We start from the raw sequence: 24,573 nt of genomic DNA, 5'->3' as shown, positions 1-24,573 counted from the left end.
GCTGTGGACAGGAGTTTAAATGTGTGTATATTATTTCAGGTTTAGGCTTGGAGGGGGATCTAAATCCCATGTTTGATGTCCAAATATGACAAATGATACATCTATAGTCATTGGAAAGCTCTGATGCTCTACTCATAGAAACTGCTAACAAATTTTCAAATTTGCAAAAATTGGATTTTTTTGCAAAATCCAAATATACACAGTGAAACCCTTAATAACGAATACATCAAAAGAATTCATCAAATGTCGTATTCTTCACTTTCTGATAATGGAATGTTGCAGATACTGATGGTGTTATAATGGCGAAAAGTAATCTTGTTGAAATGAAAGTTTAAGTGAAATGTATTTCAACTCCTAGCTGCGGCGCCTGGCCCGGAAACTGTCAATTAATCTAACCTTGAAATTATTCACACACTTTAACAATTTTCTGGTAATTGTTCAACCGAACCAAGAAATAGTTTAGTTTTATATTATTGCAAATTGTAATTAAAATTTGTCTTTATTGTACTGATATAATCGCCTACTACTGTAGATGAATCAAATGCCAAATAAAAGCCATTTTTTTTTGTTGAAATCATATCTAGAAAAAAAGTTTAAAGTAAAAAATACAAAACTATTAGTTTAACACATACAATGAAACTCATAAAACTTTAAACTTTAAATAAATTATATTTTTTTCTTTCTTGATTATTCATTTTATTTTATGAAATATCTACATAAATGTTTAGACTCCAGAAAACTGACTTTGAGGAATTTCAGCAGAAAAATTGCGAATTTTCTTGAAAAAAATTAGACATTAGTGTCTTATTTCACATAAGAAATTGGACGTTTTAACATTGCACGTTTTGTTGTTGGACATTTTGTAGTTGAGCGTTCTTTAATTGGACGTTTAGTAACACTAGATCTGGTTTTTTGTTATTGGACGTTATGTAACATTGGACGTTTTGTAATTCGGCGTTTTTATGCATTGGACGTTTTGTAATTGGGCGTTTTCTTGCATTGGACGTTTTGTAACATTGGGCGTTTTGTAATCGGGCGTTTTGTAATTGGGCGTTTTGTAACTATATGTTTTGTTGCAGTTGATGTTTTGTAATTGGATGTTTTTATTTGGACGTTTTGTAACATTGGACGTTTTGTTATTTGGCTTTTTGTACTCACTCTCTTTAATTCCGCACAATTCCCTGCAGCGCTGATCCGCATAATTTTGGATAATTCCATGCAATGTGATTCTGATTGGAATCTTTTTTTTTCAGATTTTAAATTAAATTTTTATTTTAAATTCCTGGATATTTTGAACTAACGTCTCCTTCATCCAATCAGAGTTTGATTAGTTTCATAATAAAATTAATCAAATCTGATTGGTTCAAAATATTTACTAGAGTTTACTTCAGACTTCATCAATGCTCTAAACTTCAGTCAAGATTTGAGGTTTGACAGAAACATGCTTGCAGCAATCTCACTCTTAGCATTCACCTCTGCAGTAGTTTCAGCAGATCAATGCTGTGAACAACGGGTAAAGGAATTAAGTATTTGTATCAAACTTTTTATATCTTTTCAACCCGATATTGATAATGTTATTTCAAACTTTAATTCTTCGATTCTACATAAATCATAGTTTAAAATATTACAGGTTTGCAACAGAGGATTGAAAAGGCCGTTGGGACATTTCATAGATAGTATATTTTATTGATAAGAAATTTCATAGACGGACATTTCATAGATAGCTGACATTTCATGGACATTTCATACACAGAGAAAAATTTCCATAGACAGAGGAGATTTTTAATTTAATAAATTTGTAAATACAGTATTTACAGTAAATACAGTATTTATAGACAAGATGTAAATACAGTATTCTCCATAGACAAGATGTAAATACAGTATTCTCCATATACATTGTCACAATGAAACAATTAAAAAAATCACATATGAAGAGTACTTTATTTATTTGTTGAAGGAAAAAATAATATTTGGAGAAAAATCTCCTCTGTCTATGGACAAACTTCTCTGTCTATGAAATGTATTAATTTTGAAATGTCTTATCTATAAAATGTCTTAGCTATGAAATGTCTTATCTATGAAATGTCATATCTATGAAATGGTCTGTCTATGCATATATTGTTATTCATGAAATGTCTTTTTATGAAATATCCTATCTATGAAATGTCTTAATTATAAGATGTCCTATCTTTGGAATTTCTTATCTATAAAATGTCTTATCTTTGAAATAGTCTATGTATGATATTGTTATTTATGAAATGCCTTTCTATGAAATGTCTTTCTATGAAATGTACCAACGCCCCGCTATTGCAAAAATGTTAGAAGCAATTGCTTGTTGCAAAGATGTTAGAAACAATTGCTTGTTGCAAAGATGTTAGAAACAATTGCTTGTTGCAAAAATGTTAGAAACAATTGCTTGTTGCAAAAATGTTAGATACAATTGCTTGCTGCAAAAATGTTAGAAACAATTACTTGCTGTAAAAACTCAATTAGTTTTCATTTTAACATATTCCCTTCCTTCTAAACTTTGAAATCAAATATAATTTTCAAACATTAATTGAGAAAAGAAATTTAGTAATTTATTATAGACTATAGACTATTTAAGACTTTGAAAGAATAATATTTAATCATTTTTAGTAAATAATTCACATAGAGTGAGACCAAACAGTTTTGGAACAGAAAAACAAAATTTAATTGAGTATAGATCTGTATTTTAGTCGCAAGTTATAGATCGGACCTTTTAACATAGATCAGACCTTATACCGCCCTGTACCCTACCCTATGCATTAAATAAATGGACAGAAAAATCCTTTAGATTAACTANATCTTTAAATATTTATCATCTAAGAATATTTATCATCTATGAACATTTATCATCTATAAATATTTATCATTTTTAAATATTTACAATCTATGAATATTTATCATCTATAAATATTTATCCTTTATGAATATTCATCATCTATAAATATTTATCCTCTATGAATATTTATCATCTATAAATATTTATCCTCTATGAATATTCATCATCTATAAATATTTATCATTAATGAATATTTATCATCAATGAATATTTATCATCTATGAATATTTATTATCTATGAATATTCATCATCTATGAATATTTATTCCTTATGTATATTAATCATCTATGAATATTTGTCATTCATGAATATTCATCATCTATGAATATTTATCCATTATGTATATTTATCATCTATGAATATTCATCATCTATGAATATTCATCATCTATGAATTTTCATCATCTATGAATATTCATCATCTATGAATTTTCATCATCTATGAATATTCATCATCTATGAATATTCATCATCTATGAATTTTCATCATCTATGAATATTCATCCTCTATGAATTTTCATCATCTATGAATATTCATCATCTATGAATATTCATTATCTTTAAATATTTATTATCTATGAATATTCATCATCTTTTAATATTATTGTAGAGAGTTAACAGTGTAGATGAAAGGGGAGGAGTTTATTCTCTAGATGTAAATCTAACTATGATCGCAAATACAAGTTCAACTCCCTTCTGCTCAAATAGTTGTATCTACACAAAGAAGGGAAAACCAGGTAAATAATAAAATATTAGTTTAGCGATTTGGAATTCTTCAGATTGAAAAAACACATTCTTCCATTTAAAAATTTGTCAATGTTTACAGATAAATTCACAATAATTTTAAAATTACAAATAAAAAGAAAAAATGTCCGCTTAAGTTAAGAAAAATTCAAACACTTAAATTGTTGCTAGAAGACAGGTACAAAACCCTTTGAAATTCAAAACAGTTTTATGCACATAAATAGGCGTTGTCAATCATATACAATGCATGATATTTTTATATTTTTGTATAGCTTGAACTAGTGTTTTACTTAAAGGGTTGCATAAATGTATTTTAAAATTATCCTTCATTTTCCTTAAAAGCTTTGTATTTTCAATACCTTTTCTGCTATCCATGTCTTTAACTTTAAAAATTGATAATTTTAACTGTAGAGTCTCTATGGAGAACTGACTGAAATTTGACTGGACAGAACTTGTCTGAATCAGAAGACTGATTTACAAGGGTACAGTTAAAATCTTTGTCTGATCAAATATAAACTAGATAGAAATATTTATGATAATTTTTTATCGTATCGACTTGTGCAGAAAAACATATAGGAATTCACAGAATTAGACACTTTTAGACCTAGAAAAACGACAATATCTGAACCATATTATTGATCAGATAAAGGTTGGTTCAAAAGTTTCAGATGAAGGTTTAAAAAGGACCATTGTGTCATTCTTATAGAGATTGATATTTTAAGAGTTCTGATACTCTAAATTATCAAATTCTTATAGAGATTGATATTTTAAGAGTTCTGATACTCTAAATTATCAAATTCTTTTTATATTAAATGTTAATTTTCAGGTCAATTCTTTTGCTTTGGACATGGAAGTCTCACATCAGAATGCAGTAAAACACCTGTAAGTTTGAATATAACTGTTAAAGGGAGTGTTCGCGAAAAATGAAAGGGGGTATAGGCTTACGGCGAAAAATAAGCGCTTTTGATTGCTACTAATCTTAAATTCCATCTGTTGCGTCTCTAAGGAGAAAATAGTTAAAAACGACGTATACCGAAGAACTTAGTGTCCATACAAATTGAGAAAGTTGCAACATACGACTAGGATCGTAGAAAAATCAATTTAATATCAAACAAATCATTGAAGTATTAAAATGTTTCGACATTGATTATTTTTTGACACATTCGATTAAAGTTAATGTTTCATAATATTTGTTATTTATTTATATATGCAATGCACTTAAAACGACGTTTTTTCCGCTAGGTGTCTCTGCCACGTGAAATCATTCCAAGCATCAAGAGCAGAGACACCTGGCAGCCAACTATTTCAGCATTTGAAGTGCATAACAAATAAAAGTATTATGGAATATCACCTATATAGAAATGCGTCGAAAAATAATCGATGACTGTAGGTTGTAATATCTGAATGATTTGTTTGAAATTAGATGGATTTTACTACGATCCGAGTCATATGTTGCAACTTTCTCAATTTGTATGGAAATTAACTTCTTCAGTATAAGTCGTTTTTAACAATTTTCTCCTTATAGACGAAACAGATAGAAGTAAGATTAGTAGCGATAAAACGCGCTTATTTTTCGCCATAAGCCTATACCCCCTTTCATTTTTCACGAACAATTCCCTTAAATTATAAATAAAATAAAATAATAAAGTCAAAATACTAAGAATGAATAAAGCTACTTTAACTAACAAATATAAATTTGCTGTGAAATAATGCTGAATTTTTCAGTTCTCAGTACTAGAGTTAACCTGAATACAATATATATCTTTATATCACTGGATAGCTCAGCTGAACCCTAGGTTACTACCTAAATACACTATTAATCTTTATATCACTGGAATGCACATCTGAACCCTAGGTTACTCAGTACTAGAGTTAACCTAAGTACAATATATATCTTTATATCACTGGATAGCTCAGCTGAACCCTAGGTTACTCAGTACTAGAGTTAACCTGAGTACAATATATATCTTTATATCACTGGATAGCTCAGCTGAACCCTAGGTTACTCAGTACTAGAGTTAACCTGAATACAATATACATCTTTACATCACTAGATAGCCCAGCTGAACTTTAGGTCACCCAGTAAGAGAAATCTGAATACAATATATACCTTTATATCACTGGATAGCTCAGCTGAACCCTAGGTTACTCAGTACTAGAGTTAACCTAAATACAATATATACCTTTATATCACTGGATAGCCCAGCTGAACTTTAGGTCACCCAGTACTAGAGGTATCTGAATACAATATATATCTTTATATCACTGGATAGCACAGCTGATCCCTAGGTTACTCAGTACTAGAGTTAACCTAAATATAATATATATCTTTATATCACTGGATAGCACAGTTGAACCCTAGGTTACTCAGTACTAGAGTCAACCTAAATACAATATTAATCTTTATATCACTGGATAGCTCAGCTGAACCCTAGGTTACTCAGTAGTCAGTACTAGAGTTAACCTGAATACAATATATATATCTTTATATCACTGGATAATTTAGCTGAACCCTAGGTTACTCAGTACTAGAGTTAACCTAAATACAATATATATCTGTATATCACTGGATAGCTCAGCTGAACCCCAGGTTACTCAGTACTAGAGTTAACCTGAATACAGTATATATCTTTATATCACTGGATAGCACAGATGAACCCTAGTATTATATATGAAAGAAAAATAAATCAATGCAAACACTTGTATTATTAATATTCAACGAGTCGGTTTTTCTTACAGTTTATTATTTACAAAGATACAAAAATGGAAAGGTTGATACTATACTAATAAAATATTATGAATTGAAGCAGTTTCAGAGTGATGGGGAATCTTCAAGGGAACCTCAGTTTAAGGGAGCTGATGATCAACTGATTCTTTTCCCTTCATTTCGCTCCACCCTGGGCTCTCATTTAACCCTAGTTCCCCGGGAGCTGGCCGGCTAGCCCCCCAGCCCCCGTGCCTCTGGAATAACGGAACTTTCAGCTTGGCTTGGGTTATTTATAGAATTCACATGCAAACTCAAATAAATCCGTTAGAATTCAAAATAGGATTCAAAAGTCCAACNTGACAATCCCTGAAATGAAGGAAAATTAGCAGAAATTTAAATCATTTTTTAATTACAATATTTTAAAATGATAATGAAAATAATATAAAAATCCATGAGAAAAAAAATCGACACACTTGAGTACCATTACACAAGTACCAGGAATGTTCCTGATTGTGGTCTGCCAGTTTTTGCTTGAATAATTTTGTTTAAATTTCAATTAATCACATAAAAACATGTCTCATTCTGAACCAAATCATTCAGATCTTTGGTAATTGTAAAAGCACTAAAATGGCAGACCACATTTTGGAATTGGCCAGACTAAGGTTTTTCTGCGATAATTGCTTCATAAAAATATATTGCTAAAAGTAGTTTACCTATGTTTAATACTAAAAACTATTTCTAAGGTCAAAGACGACTTTCAAGTATAAATCAATTTACATTATTTGGTCTTATTTAGACTATCACTGTAGTTTTATATATTAAATATGTTTACTATTTAGAGTGACACTACAGGGATCCTCTTGATTGGAAAGGGTGAGTTGAAATCATGCTTTTTGGCTTAGTAACAGGAAATATAATAACAAATGTTATATGAACAAAATATATAATAACGTAAGATATTAAAACAATTGATATATCTAAGTAATAAAATATATAAATTGGTTAAGATATAGGTAACAAAAAATATAATTGCAAAATATATGGCAGGAAAAAGTAACACAATATTTTATTAAAAACAAAGTTCAACTTATTCCTGTTATTGGTATATACTATTCCTGCTATTGGTTTTCACTATTCCTGTTATTGGTATATACTATTCCTTTTATTGGTATATACTATTCCTGTTAATGGAATATACTATTCCTGTTATTGGTATACACTATGCCTGTTATTGGTATATACTGTTCCTGTTATTGGCTTACACTATTCCTGTTATTGGTATTGTAGCGGAAGCGAGAATATTATGATCTTTTAACGAAAATCTCAGGGTTACAAATATCAGAACCCTGATTGTAAATATTTATAAATAGAATAATGCTGGTGGGAAAGCCAAGTTTATCTACCTGACGCTAAAGAGGGGTCAGGAGTGAAGGTATGATGGGCATTGACCCAGGAAGTTTGGATAAACTAGGGATTTCCAGACCCAACCTTGGAGGTTAACTGATACCCGGAGAACTGGCAGTTGGTGATCAACCATCTTAGCTAGAAGTTACGAGAACAAGTTCGAGATCTGTAGCTCTATCTTCTCATCTTCAATATTATTTTACCATAGTATCATTATCAGTTTGTATCTTTACTCGTAATAAAGTATGTGTACCATATATCGTTTAATATTGGGTGAATGAGTCCTTTGTAGTTTGGTCTTTCGTGGAGTGAAATATATCTCCCTTTTGCATTTTATTCATATACAACAGTATACACTTTACCTGTTACTGGTTTACACTATTCCTGTTATTGGTATACACTATTCTTGTTATTGGTATTAACTATTTCTGTTGTTGGTATACACTATTCCTGTTATTGGTATATACTATTCCTGTTAATGGTATATACTATTCCTATCATTGGTTTATACTATTCCTGTTATTGGTTTATACTATTCCTGTTATTGGTATACACTATTCTTGAGATTGGTTTATACTATTCCTGTTATTGGGTTATACTATTCCTGTTATTGATTTATACTATTCCTGTTATTGGTATATATTGTTCCTGTTATTTGTATATACTATTCCTGTTAATGGTATATACTATTCCTATCATTAGTATATACTATTCCAGTTATTGGTTTATACTGTTCCTGTTATTGGTATACACTATTCTTGTTAATGGTATATACTATTCCTATCATTGGTATATACTATTCCTGTTATTGGTTTATACTATTCCTGTTATTGGTATACACTATTCCTGTTATTGGTATATACTATTCCTGTTAATGGTATATACTATTCCTATCATTGGTATATACTATTCCTGTTATTGGTATNACAGGAGCTACAGTTTATAATGAAAAACCCTACATCTACAACCAAAAGGACAATAAGTAAGAAAATGGGAAATTCCAACTAGGGCTGGGAAAAGTTCTGCAACCGAAATGGAGGTTTTTAAAAATTAACGGAAGAGTCTGATGATGAATGGGATAAGCTGTTATTTTTTTAATTTTAAACTAATGGATAATGCCCTTTTTGAAAAAAAATTACAGATTGTCAAAAAAACTAAATGGATGCTTTTAAAAAAATCGCTACTTATTTTGCTAAAAATCGCAGAAAATTCAGAATAATTCTTTATATTAATTTGTAAAAGCCATATATGATTTTGACCTTGCTTATTTGTTGAATTATAGAATTTTTTTTATTTAATGAATTTTAATGTTGTCTTTAAATTTTCCAGCTATTTTTGCATGAAATGATGGCTAGCACCATTAATTATTTCTAACTTAGTTGTGGTTAATACTATTGAGTTCGTTAACAAACAGCTTTTGAAAAACTGAAAATATCGTTAAAGAAACGAGCATTACCAAAAATAAATGGCTGCCAAAAAAAGATATGGTTTTAACAAACTGTTAACAAAACAGCTAGAGCAAAGTCATAGCTTGCCCAGCCCTACTTCCAATATTCCTATGGTTATAGAAAGGAACTGATTACTCTGCACTAGTTCTAGTTTCTTATCTCTACATCTTTGTTCAAAAACTTTAAAGATAGTAAGAATTTCCTTATATGAATAGTTGTTAGATTTTTAAAAAAGCCTATACTTAACTGTTGAGTACTTGTGAACCAAGATGCCATGTTCAAGCATATTTTAGAAGTTTTGTTACAGATTGCAGTTTGAATTGCGTTTTATAGTTGCGGATAGAGGAGGGGGGGGAGGAGGGTGTTTTTTTCAAGAGACCCGCAATTTATAGAGTGATATATCAATGTCTGATTCACAAGGGTACTCTTCAAAAGTCTATCTGAATAAAGATATTGTTGTTTCTCTATCTTGAAAATTCTTTCAATTTCCTCTGTCATCTCTGCAGCACAACTTTATAATTGTAAGAAGAGAATACCAGAAATGAAAATGATTAAATTTCAGCTGGAAAAATTTAGGATATCACATTTTTATCCTTGATCTGACAAAGACCTAAAGAGTGAATCTGAACACCACTCTAGAAATGGAGGGTCACTTGAAATTATGTTTACAGTCTCTTAATGAATGAATATTCAATTTAAATATTGTGATGTTTAGATGCTACTATGGTGGTCTTGAACCTTCAGCTACCTGGGATATAACAGATAATTGTTCATCAACAAATATACAATTTTCTAGCTGGACAACCTTGGGAAACTTCATTATGGTGACTGGGGGTCATAATGGATTCAGTGCGTAAGTATACTGTTTATTATCAAACTAGGGTTCTTGGCCATTTTTATAAAAATAACTCTATCATAGTAATACTTTTGTTGGAAAATTTATAAATATGTACCTGTATTGTAAACGTTTCTTGCAAGTATGTACATAGCTAAACACATGAAACATAAAGAGTTTTAGTTCTTAATTTAGAATGCTTAAATTTATAAATTTGACAACGAAATTCTAATTTTAATTTCTATGTTTAATGGTCCTCCCTGTATAATTTACTTTTTAACAGGACAGATAAAATTGAAAGATATGATGGAAACACCTGGAAAACTCTGGAAAACAAACTTACTTCCCCAAGAGAATCTCACTGTTCTGTAGCAATAAGGTTAAATTGATTTTTTATTTTTATTTCTTTGTTTCTCAAAAGTCAAAAATTCGTTTCTATCTTTGAGATCTTTGAAAAATCTAGTCTATTTATGAAATGTTCTAAGAATGAAGCTTAAATGACCTATCTATTAAATATATCTATTAAATGTCCTTTTTATGAATTTCTTTTTCTTTGAATATGCTGTCCATAAAATGTCATATCTCTTAAATGTCCTGTCTATGAAATGGTCCTATCCTATTAAATGTCATCTATACATATCCTTTGCTTTCTGTCTGGGTGTTCTGATTTGTGTTTGTTTGTATCCAATAAACATCAAACAGCTGAACCATTCAGGCCAAGATTTATTAATGATTGACTTTCCAAAAACTTGCCTCTAAAAAAATTCAATTTTTAAAGATTTTGAAAATCCATGATCTTTTTTTATAAAATCTGCAAAATTTTGTTTAGTTTTGTTTTATAATGCATACAAAGAGAACATGTTCACAAATAAAATAGAAGATGGGCCTAAAAGTCTAGTATCTATAAATTTCTTTTCTGTGAAGGTCCTATCAATTGGATGTCAATGTATGAACTTCTTCTTCTGTAAATATAGTTTTGATAATGGAATAATTGTTGATTTTGACAGTTTTTACTTAAATCTTGATCCAGAGTAAATATATTTTAAATCAAATAAATTATAAAGGCAATTTATTGCACATATTACAAAGTGATTGCGATATTAAGATGCAGGACTGTAAACTTATCAAGTTTGAAAGTTTTCTTGTTGTATGTCACCACACAGTTAATAGGAAATTAAATGCTGTATTATTGTGCTTGTGCATTATGAATTCAGAAATTCACACATTGAATACTTGTACTAAACGTGCTGTCAAGGTGTCACCTTTCTTTAAATTCAGTAAAACTGAAATGATTGTGATCGGAGGATTTGGTGGAACTACTTTTCTGACAACTGTGGAGAAGTATGAAAGTGATGGATTAATTATTAAAACCCTTCAAAGCATGGCAATAGGAANAAATAAAGAAATACAAACGGAGGGGGGGGGGGCCAGGGACCCCCCCCACCTATTTTTTTGAAAACCAGACGACAATCTGAATCGTGTTAACAAAATCGAGTTAATTTCCCAGAAACTTCCTTGATAGACTTTAAATAATCTTTTAATGCATAAACATACCTATACCCTTTTAGATTATTTTTTTTTAAATTTTTATTTCGGATATTCTTAAGGATTGTCTGTGAGAAGTGAACCTTGGTAATCTATTCCTGTTATTGATATATACTATTCCTGTTATTGGTATATATTATTCCTGTTATTGGTATACACTATTCCTGTCATTGGTATAAACTATTTCTGGTATTTGTATACACTATTCCTGTTATTGTTTTACACTATTCCTGTTATTGGTACAAACTATTCCTGTAATTTTTTTATACTATTTCTGGTATTGGTATACACTATTCCAGTCATTGGCATACACTATTCCTGTTATAGTTTTACACTATTCCAGTCATTGGTATAAACTATTTCTGGTATTGGTATACACTATTCCAGTCATTGGTATACACTATTCCTGTTATTGTTTTACACTATTCCTGTTATTGGTACAAACTATTCCTGTTATTGGTATAAGCTTGGGTTTCTAAAAGCTAGATTCCTGGAAGAGAACCCGTAGAAGCGTGGTTCCTTAAGGGGCCCCTATAAATTTATCCTTTTGTTCCATCTGATGAAAGTGACTAAAACCTCTGCAATATCAAAATTTGCTAGACATCAACCGTAGCAATTCTATAGTTAATTGAATTAATAAATTAACAAAAACATGTTCACATCTAAATAATCTCATAATAATCAGATATAAAACTAAAAAAGAGGATTACAACTCTAAAAACATTTAAAAACAAATATATATATATTCCTGTTATTGGTATACACTATTCCTGTTATTGATTTAAACTATTCCTGTTATTGGTATACACTATTCCTATTATTTATATACACTATTCTTGTTATTGGTATACACTATTCTTGTTATTGGTATAAACTATTCCTGCTATTGGTATAAACTATTCCTGTTATTTGTATATACTATTCTTGTTATTGGTATAAACTATTTCTGGTATTGGTATACATTATTCCTGTATACCAGGTTCTTAGTTTACACTATTCCAGTCATTGGTATACACTATTCCTGTTATTGGTGTAAACTATTCCTGTCATTGGTATACACTATTTCTGGTATTGGTATAAAGTATTCCTGTTATTGGTATATACTATTCCTGCTATTGGTTTTCACTATTCCTGTTATTGGTATATACTATTCCTTTTATTGGTATATACTATTCCTGTTAATGGAATATACTATTCCTGTTATTGGTGTACACTATTCCTGTCATTGGTATACACTATACCTGTTTTTGGTATACACCATTCTTGTTATTGGTATACACTATTCTTGTTATTGGTATAAATAATTTCTGATATATGAATAAACTATTCTTGTTATTGGTATACACTATTCTTGTTTTTGGTATAAACTATTTCTGGTATTGGTATACACTATTCTTGTCATTGGTAAAAACTCTTCCAGTCATTAGTTTAAACTATTCCTGGTATTGGTATATACTATTCCTGTTATTGGTATACACTATTCTTGTCATTGGTATAAACTATTCCTGTTATTGTTTTAAACTATTCCTAATATTGGTATATACTATTCCTGTTATTGGTATAAATTATTCTTATTATTGGTAAAAACTATTTCTGATAATTGTATACAATATTCTTGTCATTGGTATAAACTATTCCTGTAATTGATATAAACTATTCCTGTTATTGGTACACACTATTCTTGGTATTGGTATAAAATATTTCTGTTGTTGATACACACTAACCCTGTTATTGGAAAACACTATTCCTGTTATTAGGTTATACTTTTCTTGTCATTGGTATTCTTTATTTGGTATACACTATTCCTGCTGTGGGTACACTCTATTCCTGTTATTGGTATACACTATTCCTGTTATTGGTATAAACTATTCCTGTTATTGGTATACACTATTCTTGTCATTGGTATAAACTATTTCTGTTATTGGTATATACTATTCCTGTTTTTGGTATACACTATTCTTGTTATTGGTATTAACTATTCCTTTTATTGGTATACACTATTCCTGTCAATATACACTATTCCTGTTATTGGTATAATCTATTTCTGTATTTGGTATACACTATTTCTGTTGTTGTTATACACTATTCCTGTTATTGGTATGCACTATTCCATTTATTGGTAAAACTATTCATGTCATTGGTATATACTATTCCTGTTATTGGTATATACTATTCTTGTTATTGGTATACACTATTCCTGTCATTGGTATACACTAATCCTGTTATTGGTATACGCTATTCTTGTTATTGGTATAAACTATTTCTGTTGTTGGTATATACTATTCCAATCATTCGTATACACTTTTTCTGTTATTGGTATACACTATTCTTGTTATTGGTTTAAACTATTTCTGTTATTGGTATAAACCATTCCTGTTATTGGTATACACTATTCTTGTTATTGGTTTAAACTATTCCTGTTATTGGTATAAACTATTCTTGTTATTGGTAAACACTATTTCTGTTATTGGTATACACTATTCTTGTTATTGGTATAAACTATTTCTGTTATTGGCATACACTAATTTTGTTATTGGTATACAATATTCCTGTTATTGGTATACACTATTCCTGCCATTGGTATACACTATTCTTGTTTTTGGTATATACTATATCTGTTATTGGTATACACCATTCCTGTTATTGGTATACAATATTCCAGTTATTGGTAAACACTATTCTTGTTATTGGTATACACTATTTCTGTGGTTGGTATACACTATTCCTGTTATTGGTATACACTATTCCTGTTATTGGTATACACTTTGCCTGTTATTGGTATAAACTATTCCTGTTATTGGTATAAACTATTTCTGATATTGGTATTCACTATTCCTTTCATTGGTATATACTATTCCTGTTATTGGTATATACTCTTACTGTTATTGGTATATACTATTCCTGTTATTGGTATACACTATTCTTGTCATTGGTATATACTATTTCTGTTATTGGTATACACTATATTTGTTATTGGTATATATTATTTCTGGTATTGGTATACATTAGTCCTGTTATTGGTATAAACTATTGCTGTTATTGGTATACAATATTCCTGTTATTGGTATACACTATTCTTGAGATTGGTTTATACTATTCCTGTTATCGGGTTATACTATTCCTGTTATTGGTTTATACTATTCCTTTTATTGGTATATATTATTCCTGTTATTGGTATATACTATTCCTGTTAATTGTATATACTATTTCTATCATTGGTATATACTATTCCCGTTATTGGTTTATACTGTTCCTGTTATTGGTATACACTATTCTTGTTATTGGTATACACTATTCCTGTTAATGGTATATACTATTCGTATCATTGGTATATACTATTCCTGTTATTGGTTTATACTATTCCTGTTATTGGTATACACTATTCCTGTTATTGGTATATACTATTCCTGTTAATGGTATATACTATTCCTATCATTGGTATATACTATTCCTGTTATTGGTTTATACTATTTCTGTTATTGGTATATACTATTCTTGAGATTGGTTTATACTATTCCTATTCTTGTTATTGGTATAAACTATTCCTGTTAATAGTATATCATATTCCTCATATTGGTATAAACTATTCCTGTTAATAGTATATAATATTCCTGAAATTGGTATATTCTATTCTTGAGATTGGTATAAGATATTTCTGGTATTGGTATACACTGTACTTGCTTGCAAATTTCAAAATGCTAGTAAGCTGAAAATCAGTACCAGTTTCTATACCCTATTTTTGCAAAGTAACTGAGTTTTTGCCACAAACTCAAAATTTCTAGCTCTTTTTTCTTTGTTGGTGTTTCTTTAAACCTTTGATATTTTAAACTTAGATTATTTGATCTAATAGAAATCATGGTTTGAAATATTAAACGTCTTTGACATCGTGCTGCAAAGATATAGGAATTAGACATTCAATGTTTGTGGCAATAACTTTTTGTTATGATTGTATTTGAAGATTAATAAAGTAAAGCCCAATGGCAAATGTTATAGATTTGTCTGATAATAAAAATGACTGATGATGTTTAGTTTATGTAAACCCAATACATGAATTAATACAAACATGAAGTATAATATTTTATAGACAAAATCCAGGATGTACTATTTACAACAACAAACTGTATGTAGCTGGAGGAATAGGAGCAGGAGGGTAATAAATTTATTAATAACAATATTTGGAAAAAAAGAAGAAACCAGGCGTTAAGAATACTTGGAAACCAAGCCTTTTTTGTAATAGTCTTAGCTTCTATATGTTACTTTAAATGGAACCAGAGTTTCAGATTTTGAAGAGGTTTCATTTTTTCATGAGTGGATTTAAAAATTTGTCTAAATATCAACATTTTTCAAAGTTGAATGGTTTTGACATTTGTTGGATACAAAAACCCAAGAGATAGACAAGGCAAAAATATAAAATTTTAATTTATAATTAAAAACCTATCATTTAGAGTACTTACTGATGTTGAAGTATACAATATGGAAACTGACAAATGGAAACCAATCAACAAGATGAATAATGCAAGAGCAATGCCTGCTTTATTTGTTCAAAATAATAGATTGACAGTGCTTGGAGGTAATGGTGCTGTTAGATCTATTGAATATTTAGATGAAAATGGGATGTGGGAAAAGTCTCCTGATCCTCTTGAAAAAGATTTTGAAATTGGAGTTTCAGTTGAAGTTAAATGTCCAGCCTAAATAGGATTTTAAGGGACAGTAGAAACTTAAATTGCGTTTTTCAAATTAAAACTCTTTAGTGGGTAATAACAATTTTATGATTAGAAATAAAAACAAATACAGCATTTTAAATATTAAGTCCGATTTGCTTTTCCACATAAATATTTGCACATCTAGTTTTTGGTTTTTAATCAATGATGTTGATTTGACTACTAATTAGAATTTCTTACTTTTCACATTTTGATAATGATTGGGGTTTTTAGACATTGTGTTTTACGCCAATTATTTCAAAAGTTTTTGTAATGATAACTGAACAAAAACGTTTTGATATTATTTGGTGTATTTTGGCAACAGAATCAGTCAGACTTCTTGACTAAGAAGTTTGAAAAGGGTTGGCAAAAAAACAGTTGAACCAAAATTGAAAATATCAATATTCTTATTTTTACACTTCTTGTTTGATTTATATTTAATTAAATGCAATTTATTATGTTTTTAGATTTAAGGTTATTATTTATATGCACATAGAAGCACGACAAGCTAAAAATTTGCTGCAAATTATATTTTATAGATTAGTTTTTAAATAAAAGAAGAGCTTGAACTACCATGATTGATTATCTTTTAATTTTAATTTTAAACATTTAGTCATGTTTATTTTACACATTGCACAGCAATTTTAATAAAAAAATCTGTTTGAATATTTTATAACTTTTGTAATAAAATGTGGCTCACAGAACTTGTTGATTTTGTTAGATTGGAAGCAAAAAGAAAAGGTTATTATCATACACATGAATAAGAAGAGGAAAGATAGGGTTTTTATTAAAATTGAGCTTGATTGTCAAAGCTAAATAATTCCAGACTTCTATATTTTTTCCAATTTTAAATAATTTGTCACATATCAGAGAATTTTATTCAATACTTCTTTAATTATCTGTCAATCTAAAGCTTCATTTTCATGATTCAAGTGTTGGTATTATCAAGAGGTACCAAATTTGACCTGGGACGATTTTTTCTTCTCTACAAAGCTCTAAATATTTATGAGACCAAAATGAAGGAAACTACATGGAATAAATGTAAATAGTAAAAATATATATGAATAATACTGTAACATTTCACAGCTGAGGCAGAAAACTAGACATCATGCAAATGATAAACCTTGTCAACATAGCAACAAAAATAGAATTATACCAATGCAAGGAGATAGATATATCTAGACATCTTGATTATACATAACTTATTATACCAAAGGTATTAAAGTGAATTTTTACCACATCTTTTTGATTTCGCATTGAAATATTTGGGAAATATTCCAAATCTCTAAACATATAGATTTGGAGTTTTAAAGTAGATTCAAAATCATCCTACTCATTCTAATTCTCTAATCTACAGTTTGCAGATTCCACTAGAATCTGAAAAGTAAATCCTATTCTAGACAAATTTACTTTTATTATATTAAACAAAATTTTCACTTTGACCAAGGATATCAACCAAAACAGTTTTTAAAAACAATCAGTAAAAAACAATTCATTTTGATTTATATTTCTTAAATCAGAGAAAAAATTGGAAAATTTTATTGATAGAAAACGTCTCGAAAATACAATTTTACCATGTGTAAAAAACTCATCTTGTTGTGGGGAGCCCTTTAGCAGTTGAAAACGGAACCCCTTAATGTCTCAAAGCAGACCAGAAAATTATGCTCATCACTGGGATACAACGCATGATATGAGACAATTATTGTTATTTTAACGAGCTTAACAGATGGACAGGTTTTGGGACACTTCATAAAATTCGGCAGGGCAAACCACTTTTGCATGTGGAACAATAGTCATAAATTATTTTCCTTATGTTTTTTTTGTATTCAATACAAAGTCACCCTTTGGTGGATTTTCTTTTGAAAATGTTAAAAAGACTTAATTTCTTTAAAATATATCTATAGTAAAGTTGATTTCACATATGTTCACACCAACATTAATTATCTTCTCCATGAGTATCTATCTATCATAGAGAACAAATAAATCAATATTATATTTTATCACTTTTTACGTTTAATAAACAAGATTTATTAAACAAAAGACTAATGGGGGGGGGGGGGGGGGGGTATTCTAACTTTTTTACTTCACAAAGATAGCTTACTTTTCCTGGGAAATAAAAGAAATTGGGATTTTTGCAATAAATTTACATAAAAATATACAATTTTACATATTTTTTTGTTAATTTGCATATATTTAAAAACTTTAGTTCGTTATTTTGTTGTCAAGCTTTAAACATTCCATGTTTTTTAAAAATTGCACTGAAATATTTCATATTTATTTGAATGCTCATCCTCATTTATTAAATTCTGTTTGTTCGTCCAAATTTAACCTGTAAATGTGGACTATATCAATATGATAAAGACAACTTTCATTTAAAATTTTGATTTATATCAAGCTTTTAAACACGGAAACAAAGAGAAGCTGTCGATTAAAAAAACTTGTAATTCGAAATAATTGTGTTAACAATTAAAACTTAAATAAAAAAGTTGTCTTTTTTATATTGAAATAATCACCTACCACCGTATGTTACCAAGAGTTTTTTTAATCTACTCNTTTCTCTTTTAGTAAGTAATGCTTCTTAAATCATGCTAATATTTCTTGCAGGAGACTGCAAGTAGTTTCTATGTTAATTTTAGAGTTAAAAATAAAAGTATACCATAAGAAGGCTGAAAGTAAATAAAAAATCCTCCCTTCTCCTAGTCTACGATAAACTAGTTTTACTGGGCTACTTGAAGTGAATGAGTTAAAACACGAATGTCTGAAATCGGGCAAGCCTCTTGAGATGCATTGCCATCCGTCCCAGGTTTACCAACCTGTGATGGGTCATAGAGAACCTGTTATCTATGACAATATATGGCAATATTTATATCACAAAGTTTTAAGTTTAAACTTTCATATACTAAAGCATCAAAACTGTCAGTTTAAGATGTAATGGCCATAGAATCCAGATTAAGTTACTTTAAGACACATTCTAAGTCCCAATTCTAACTCAAACCCATGTCTAAGTCATGGTAAGACATATTTCAAATCACAGTTCTAAGTCAACTTTTGAGACCGAATTATGTCAAATTAAGTCACAAGTCTATGAAAAATTCTTACTTTGCAGACTCCCTTATGTCTAAGACACTTTCTAAGTCACAATTATATATAAGTCACCATTACACGTCGAACACAAACTTTTGAGACAAAATTATGTCTAAGACACTCTCTAAGTCACTGTTCTAAGTCACAATTATGTCTAAAACATTTTTGAAGCCACAAACATGCATTAGACACTTTCTAAGTAACAAATTTGTCCTAGACACATACTGAGGCTCAATTTTTACTCAAAACTAGACCTAAATCACGTTTTTTAGACTTTATTGTGTTTAGGATTTATTCTAAGTCATAATTCTAAGTGTTAATTAAGTCTGAAACACTTTTTCAATCACACTTATGTCTAATTCATAGTTGTCTGGCTTAATCATATCCAAGGCCCATTCTCAGTCACACATGTTCTAAGTCTTCATTTCAAAGTCTTACCTTTCAGACCAATTCAGACATCCCCTAATTTCACTCAGGGGGGGGGGGGGTAATGGACTGCCCCCCCCCCAGAAACCGCCTTTGTTTAAAATAATGAAATTAAAGTTTTTAAGAAATCTGACAAAGGACTGGCTGCCTGTTTAAAAATCACCTCACCTCGCCCAAAGTAATATCTATCTCCATTTAAAAGATATTTTCATAAAGTCTTTAGATATTTGTATTTCCCAACTTAGGTTTAACATCTACAATCAAAAAAATAACATGCGCCCACTAGTGACAATGAAGTATTAAGTTCACTAATTGTTTCTTTGTGACATACTTATTGATTTATTTTCGAAACTTAGGAGCAATGATGAAAGTTTTAAGAATATTGTACACCATAGGGCCAGTAACAGAGATCAATATGGTCTTATTTTTAAGAAATAAACAGTGTAATGTTAACATTTTATTTCTGATTACTAATTGAGGTAGTGGATGATTACAAATTGAGAAGTGAGCATGCCAAAAAACATGGTTGGGTGGCTGTGACTTATGCATTCCCCCCCCCCTGATCTGGGTCATTTGTTTCACTCACCCCTATTGCAGACATTGAAGTAAACATTTTTTAATGCATCTTTGCAATAAAACACCAATCAAAGAAAGTGTTGGTTTAATTAACTAAATATTGTGTTGCTGGATTTTATGTTGGGGAATCATTCATCAAAGCAAATGGTTAATATTTCAAATTTGATAGACATAAATATATACAGGGTGACCCAAAATCAGGGATTATAATTTCTTAGTACTTTAAAACATTAAAAAATACTCAAATTTTAGAGGGAGTGATTAAATTAAGTTTTTGTCATCCAATCCTTCTATTTGGTATAAAACTTTATTGAATCTCCATAAATCTCTCTGTTAACCTTAGCTAACCAATACTGGGCCCGCGATTTGAAAGCTCTGTTAAAGTAACTAAAATATTCATGTACACGCATAAATCTAAAAGAAGGAGTCTAATCCCTGATGGGTATACAAGCCTTGCACAATAATACTGGTTTTTTAATCGACCAGCTGTGATGACTAAACTGCTGGGGAAGATTCCTCTCATTGGGGCTTTAGGGCTTACAACTCTGCATTTTGCATATGGGGCACAGTTATGGGCTTTCCATAAAATGCTCCTTATCTTGGAAAGAGTATAACAGAAAACTTCTTAATCTCTCTCCTACCTGCTCCACAATTTGATGTCACAAGAACTATTTGAAGAGGCCAACAATGATTCGCTCTCGGACCGCCGAGGCGAAAGGTTCTCTCCTGGATTGCTCTTCAACCGTTAGCTGGAATGATGTAATACAATACGCGTGGACGTCGGATTCCGATATCGGGGCCCGATCGTCGGAGCCCGACACTGTCGGGTGCCGACCGTCGGATTCCGAAGTGGTCTGGACTCTGGGTAAATCCCAGGGAAACGACACTATCGGATGGAAAGATGACGTCATTAGGCTTGAATACCAATGTCAACGGAGACATTGGCCTTGCGCACATAAGGCGGTGACCTGCGCACGGACTAAAATTTACCTGAGGATCCCTTCTGGGGTCCTAGGATGGTACGTAGACGTGTGCAATACGCAAATAGGAAAAGAACACACGTCTATGCTACCAAATTTAGACTTAAAAGTGAATATTTTTAACGAAAGTGATCGCAAAATGTTCAAGTTATTCGCAAATATTAATATAACCAACTTAATTAATGTGCAAAAGAAAATAAAGATAGTAATATTTCGAATATTTTATGTCGGAATCCGACAATACGCAATGAAATTATTACACATCGGAGTCAGACGACAAAACGTCGGGACCCGACAACATATAAAAAAAGTGTATGTCGGACGCCGACAAGGTGAAACATTTATAGTCGGAACCCAACAATATGCAGTGAACAAACATTTCGGATCCCGATGGTACATCATCGGGACCCGACAAAATAATAAAGTGAATGTCGGACTCCGACGCTTTATTACAAAGCCAGTCGGAGCCCGACACAAAAATAAAGTTAATTACGTCGGAACCTGACAAACCAAAATAACATATAAAAAGGAAGGAAGTGAAAAAACAATCAGTAGTGATACATACGCGACAGGGGTAACACCTATTAAAAAACATGAAAAGTTTTCGATACTCAATAAATATTTATTAATAAGAAAACCAATTAGACGCCGACAGAGTGAAACATTTAAGGTCGGAACCCGACAATATGCATCGATTAAATATTACAGATCCCGATGGTACATAATCGGGACCCGACAAAATAATAAAGTGAATGTCGGACTCCGACACTTTATTACAAAGCCAGTCGGAGCCCGACACAAAAATAAAGTTAATTACGTCGGAACCCGACAAACCAAAATAACATATAAAAAGGAAGGAAGTGAAAAAACAATCAGTAGTGATACATACGCGACAGGGGTAACACCTATTAAAAAACATGAAAAGTTTTCGATACGCAATAAATATTTACTAATAAAAAAACCAATTGGACGCCGACAGAGTGAAACATTTAAGGTCGGAATCCGACAATATGCAGCGATTAAATATACTAGTGCTATTTTTAGAATTAATAGCAACATATTTAAAACTTTTATATATGCAACTCATTATTTTAATTTCAGAGTAACAAATTACAGCACAGGAAGCAGCAAAATGGGAGAAAGACTAGATGTTACAATCATGAGAATGGATCTATGCAGTTCAGAGGAGGAACACATGAGAGGAGATTCAACGAATAAAGAAAATACACTAATTACAGAACAGCCATCGATTAAAGAAAATCCACCAATCAGAGGTAAAAACAATGAGAGGGAATTTCCAGAAACGGGAGGAAAATCCAAGAAATCTCTGTTTACTCCTATATTGGACAAGGAAGATTGGATCAAGAGAAGAAACTCAAGAGAGGAAGAGGAAGAAGGATCAGCCAACAAGGAATGGACAATATCACAAGATATGGATCAAGAACAAGAATGAATGAAGCAATACTTGATTCCAATGATAAGGGGGAATCAGAGAAGAACCGTAAGAGGAAGCTACTCCAGGAGAAGAGCGGGACCCAGGTGGGAAAAATAATCAACACCGAACATAAAAGAAGCAAGCTAGCAAAGATCATGGATCAGAGGGAGTTAAAGGATTGCAAAGAAGCATGTTGTACCAACCTAAGAGTAATCAGTAGAACGAAAAAGAAATGTAACTGCACAGTAATCACGACCACAGAAGCACTGGAGATGCCCTTCATAACACTACACAACAGGAAAGAAAAATACATTAAGAACAATCCTTGCCCAGTAGGCTCAATCTCTAGGAAGTCTACGATTAACCAAATTAAAAAGAAATTCCTGAGGGGGGATGGACCAATGATAAAGGAGTTCAAATGCAACAAGCTGAAGGACAAGGAAGTCAGAATACTGAGAATGTGGCATTATCTGGATAATACAGCATTTATTATCAAGCAGACAGGAACAAGGAATGATATAACCAAGCTATTCTCAGATACAGAGGAGCAAGAGGAGCTAGAGGTGGACGGGGAGCCCCCTGGATGGGACCCTGGAACTAAAAGATACACAGAGGGATGTACACCGAACCGTAAAGGAAAACATCACAAGTTACTGTTTTTTTTTCAGAACAAAATGGAATAGAAAGAAAAGAAACGAAAAGACAAAAAGAAGAAAGCATCCTAGGATGAAATCTACGAAAATAATGCTAACTAAAAGAGGTAAGCAAACATACCAGCTTTTAATTAGTCTAAGATCAGGAGATATCGAAACTAATCCAGGTCCGCCAAAAATACCGGAACCAATGATATTAGAGGAAGAAAAATTAAGCACAACATTAGAACTACCAGAAAAGGAACTCTATCAGATAAAAGATTTTAATTTTGAAGAATTTCTTATTAAACCACATGGTATAATAACAATAAAAAAAAGACTACACAATCACATATTCTCATGCCCTCCTTGTGGTGGGTTAAATAATTGCTTTAAGAAATTTCTAATATGCTACATTAAAAAACCGGTACCATTAAGTAATGCAATGATTGCTATAATAGTAGAATGCATACAATGCATGAGATGTGCATACTGTCTAAATACTACGCAATTCAGACCAAACAAATTTTTACCAAATGGTTTTATATGCAGCCAAGAATGCGAAAATCAATACATGAATGAATTTATCTGCAAATATTCAGACACGGAAAGACAGATTATCTTTCACCCAGAGCACAGAACAAGAGCGTTATGGATCAAACATCTAGGCCTAAGAACAATGAACAACATTGGAAGGGTACCAACATGTGGAGAACATTACTCCTACAGAACTTGCATAACGGATTGTCTTAATGTAAATGAAATTAAAAAATGGATATTGGATCCTAGCAATAACACAAAAGAAAGGAAGAAAAGAGCAAAAAAAAGGAATATACCTGCTATAAATGCAGATATTATCATAGAGCTTATCTTTAATATAGCAGGAGGGGCAAATTGTGCAGGAGAAAATTGTGCAAAAAATTTATGGTTGTTCAAAGGGGAATCAGAATATGACAATAAAACAGGACTGCAATACTGCTCACAAGTATGCTACCAATCAAGGAAAAAGAAAAAAGGATGCTGCCATAAAGAAAAAATACAAATCCTACAAAGCTGCATTATAGAAAAATATCATTTAAGTTATAAAAATTTATTTCAGGAACCGGTGGCAGGAGGTTCATCACTACTGGAGCAACTTAGGAACTACATCGATAAAAAGAAAGAAAACACAGGAAAAGAAAAAATAGAGGGAAG

At 30.8% G+C, this 24,573-nt stretch overlaps 2 protein-coding genes across 2 annotated transcripts; both read left to right on the top strand.

The window, feature by feature from the left end:
* The first annotated feature begins 1,404 nt into the window (after positions 1–1,404).
* On the top strand, positions 1,405–7,216 carry LOC111715450 (uncharacterized). The gene is made up of 4 exons (XM_023490774.1): positions 1,405–1,513; positions 3,474–3,600; positions 4,434–4,489; positions 7,154–7,216. The coding sequence occupies exons 1-4, from the start codon at positions 1,442–1,444 to the stop codon at positions 7,214–7,216; spliced, it is 318 nt and encodes a 105-aa protein (XP_023346542.1). The 5' UTR covers positions 1,405–1,441.
* Positions 7,217–8,644: 1,428 nt separating this feature from the next.
* Positions 8,645–16,824, top strand: LOC111715448 (kelch-like protein 20). The gene is made up of 6 exons (XM_023490772.1): positions 8,645–8,700; positions 9,882–10,019; positions 10,285–10,380; positions 11,280–11,391; positions 15,626–15,696; positions 15,992–16,824. Exons 2-6 carry the CDS (start codon positions 9,988–9,990, stop codon positions 16,236–16,238), a joined length of 558 nt encoding a protein of 185 aa, XP_023346540.1. The 5' UTR covers positions 8,645–8,700; positions 9,882–9,987; the 3' UTR covers positions 16,239–16,824.
* Positions 16,825–24,573: the final 7,749 nt, after the last annotated feature.

This window comes from Eurytemora carolleeae, unplaced genomic scaffold, assembly GCF_000591075.1.
Source record: "Eurytemora carolleeae unplaced genomic scaffold, Eaff_2.0 scaffold1788, whole genome shotgun sequence".
Classification (NCBI taxonomy): Eukaryota; Metazoa; Arthropoda; class Copepoda; order Calanoida; family Temoridae; genus Eurytemora; species Eurytemora carolleeae.
This window is presented reverse-complemented; position numbering and strand designations above follow the sequence as displayed.

What these genes read in the sequence shown, in the direction of transcription:
- LOC111715450 (XM_023490774.1), top strand. Translation starts at nt 1,442, where the DNA reads ATGCTTGCAGCAATCTCACTCTTAGCATTCACCTCTGCAGTAGTTTCA. An exon ending in ATCAATGCTGTGAACAACGG is followed by an intron (nt 1,514 to 3,473) that starts GTAAAGGAATTA and finishes ATATTATTGTAG; the next exon opens with AGAGTTAACAGTGTAGATGA. An exon ending in CAGAATGCAGTAAAACACCT is followed by an intron (nt 4,490 to 7,153) that starts GTAAGTTTGAAT and finishes TTTACTATTTAG; the next exon opens with AGTGACACTACAGGGATCCT.
- LOC111715448 (XM_023490772.1), top strand. Translation starts at nt 9,988, where the DNA reads ATGGTGACTGGGGGTCATAATGGATTCAGTGC. An exon ending in CACTGTTCTGTAGCAATAAG is followed by an intron (nt 10,381 to 11,279) that starts GTTAAATTGATT and finishes CTTTAAATTCAG; the next exon opens with TAAAACTGAAATGATTGTGA. An exon ending in GGAGGAATAGGAGCAGGAGG is followed by an intron (nt 15,697 to 15,991) that starts GTAATAAATTTA and finishes CCTATCATTTAG; the next exon opens with AGTACTTACTGATGTTGAAG.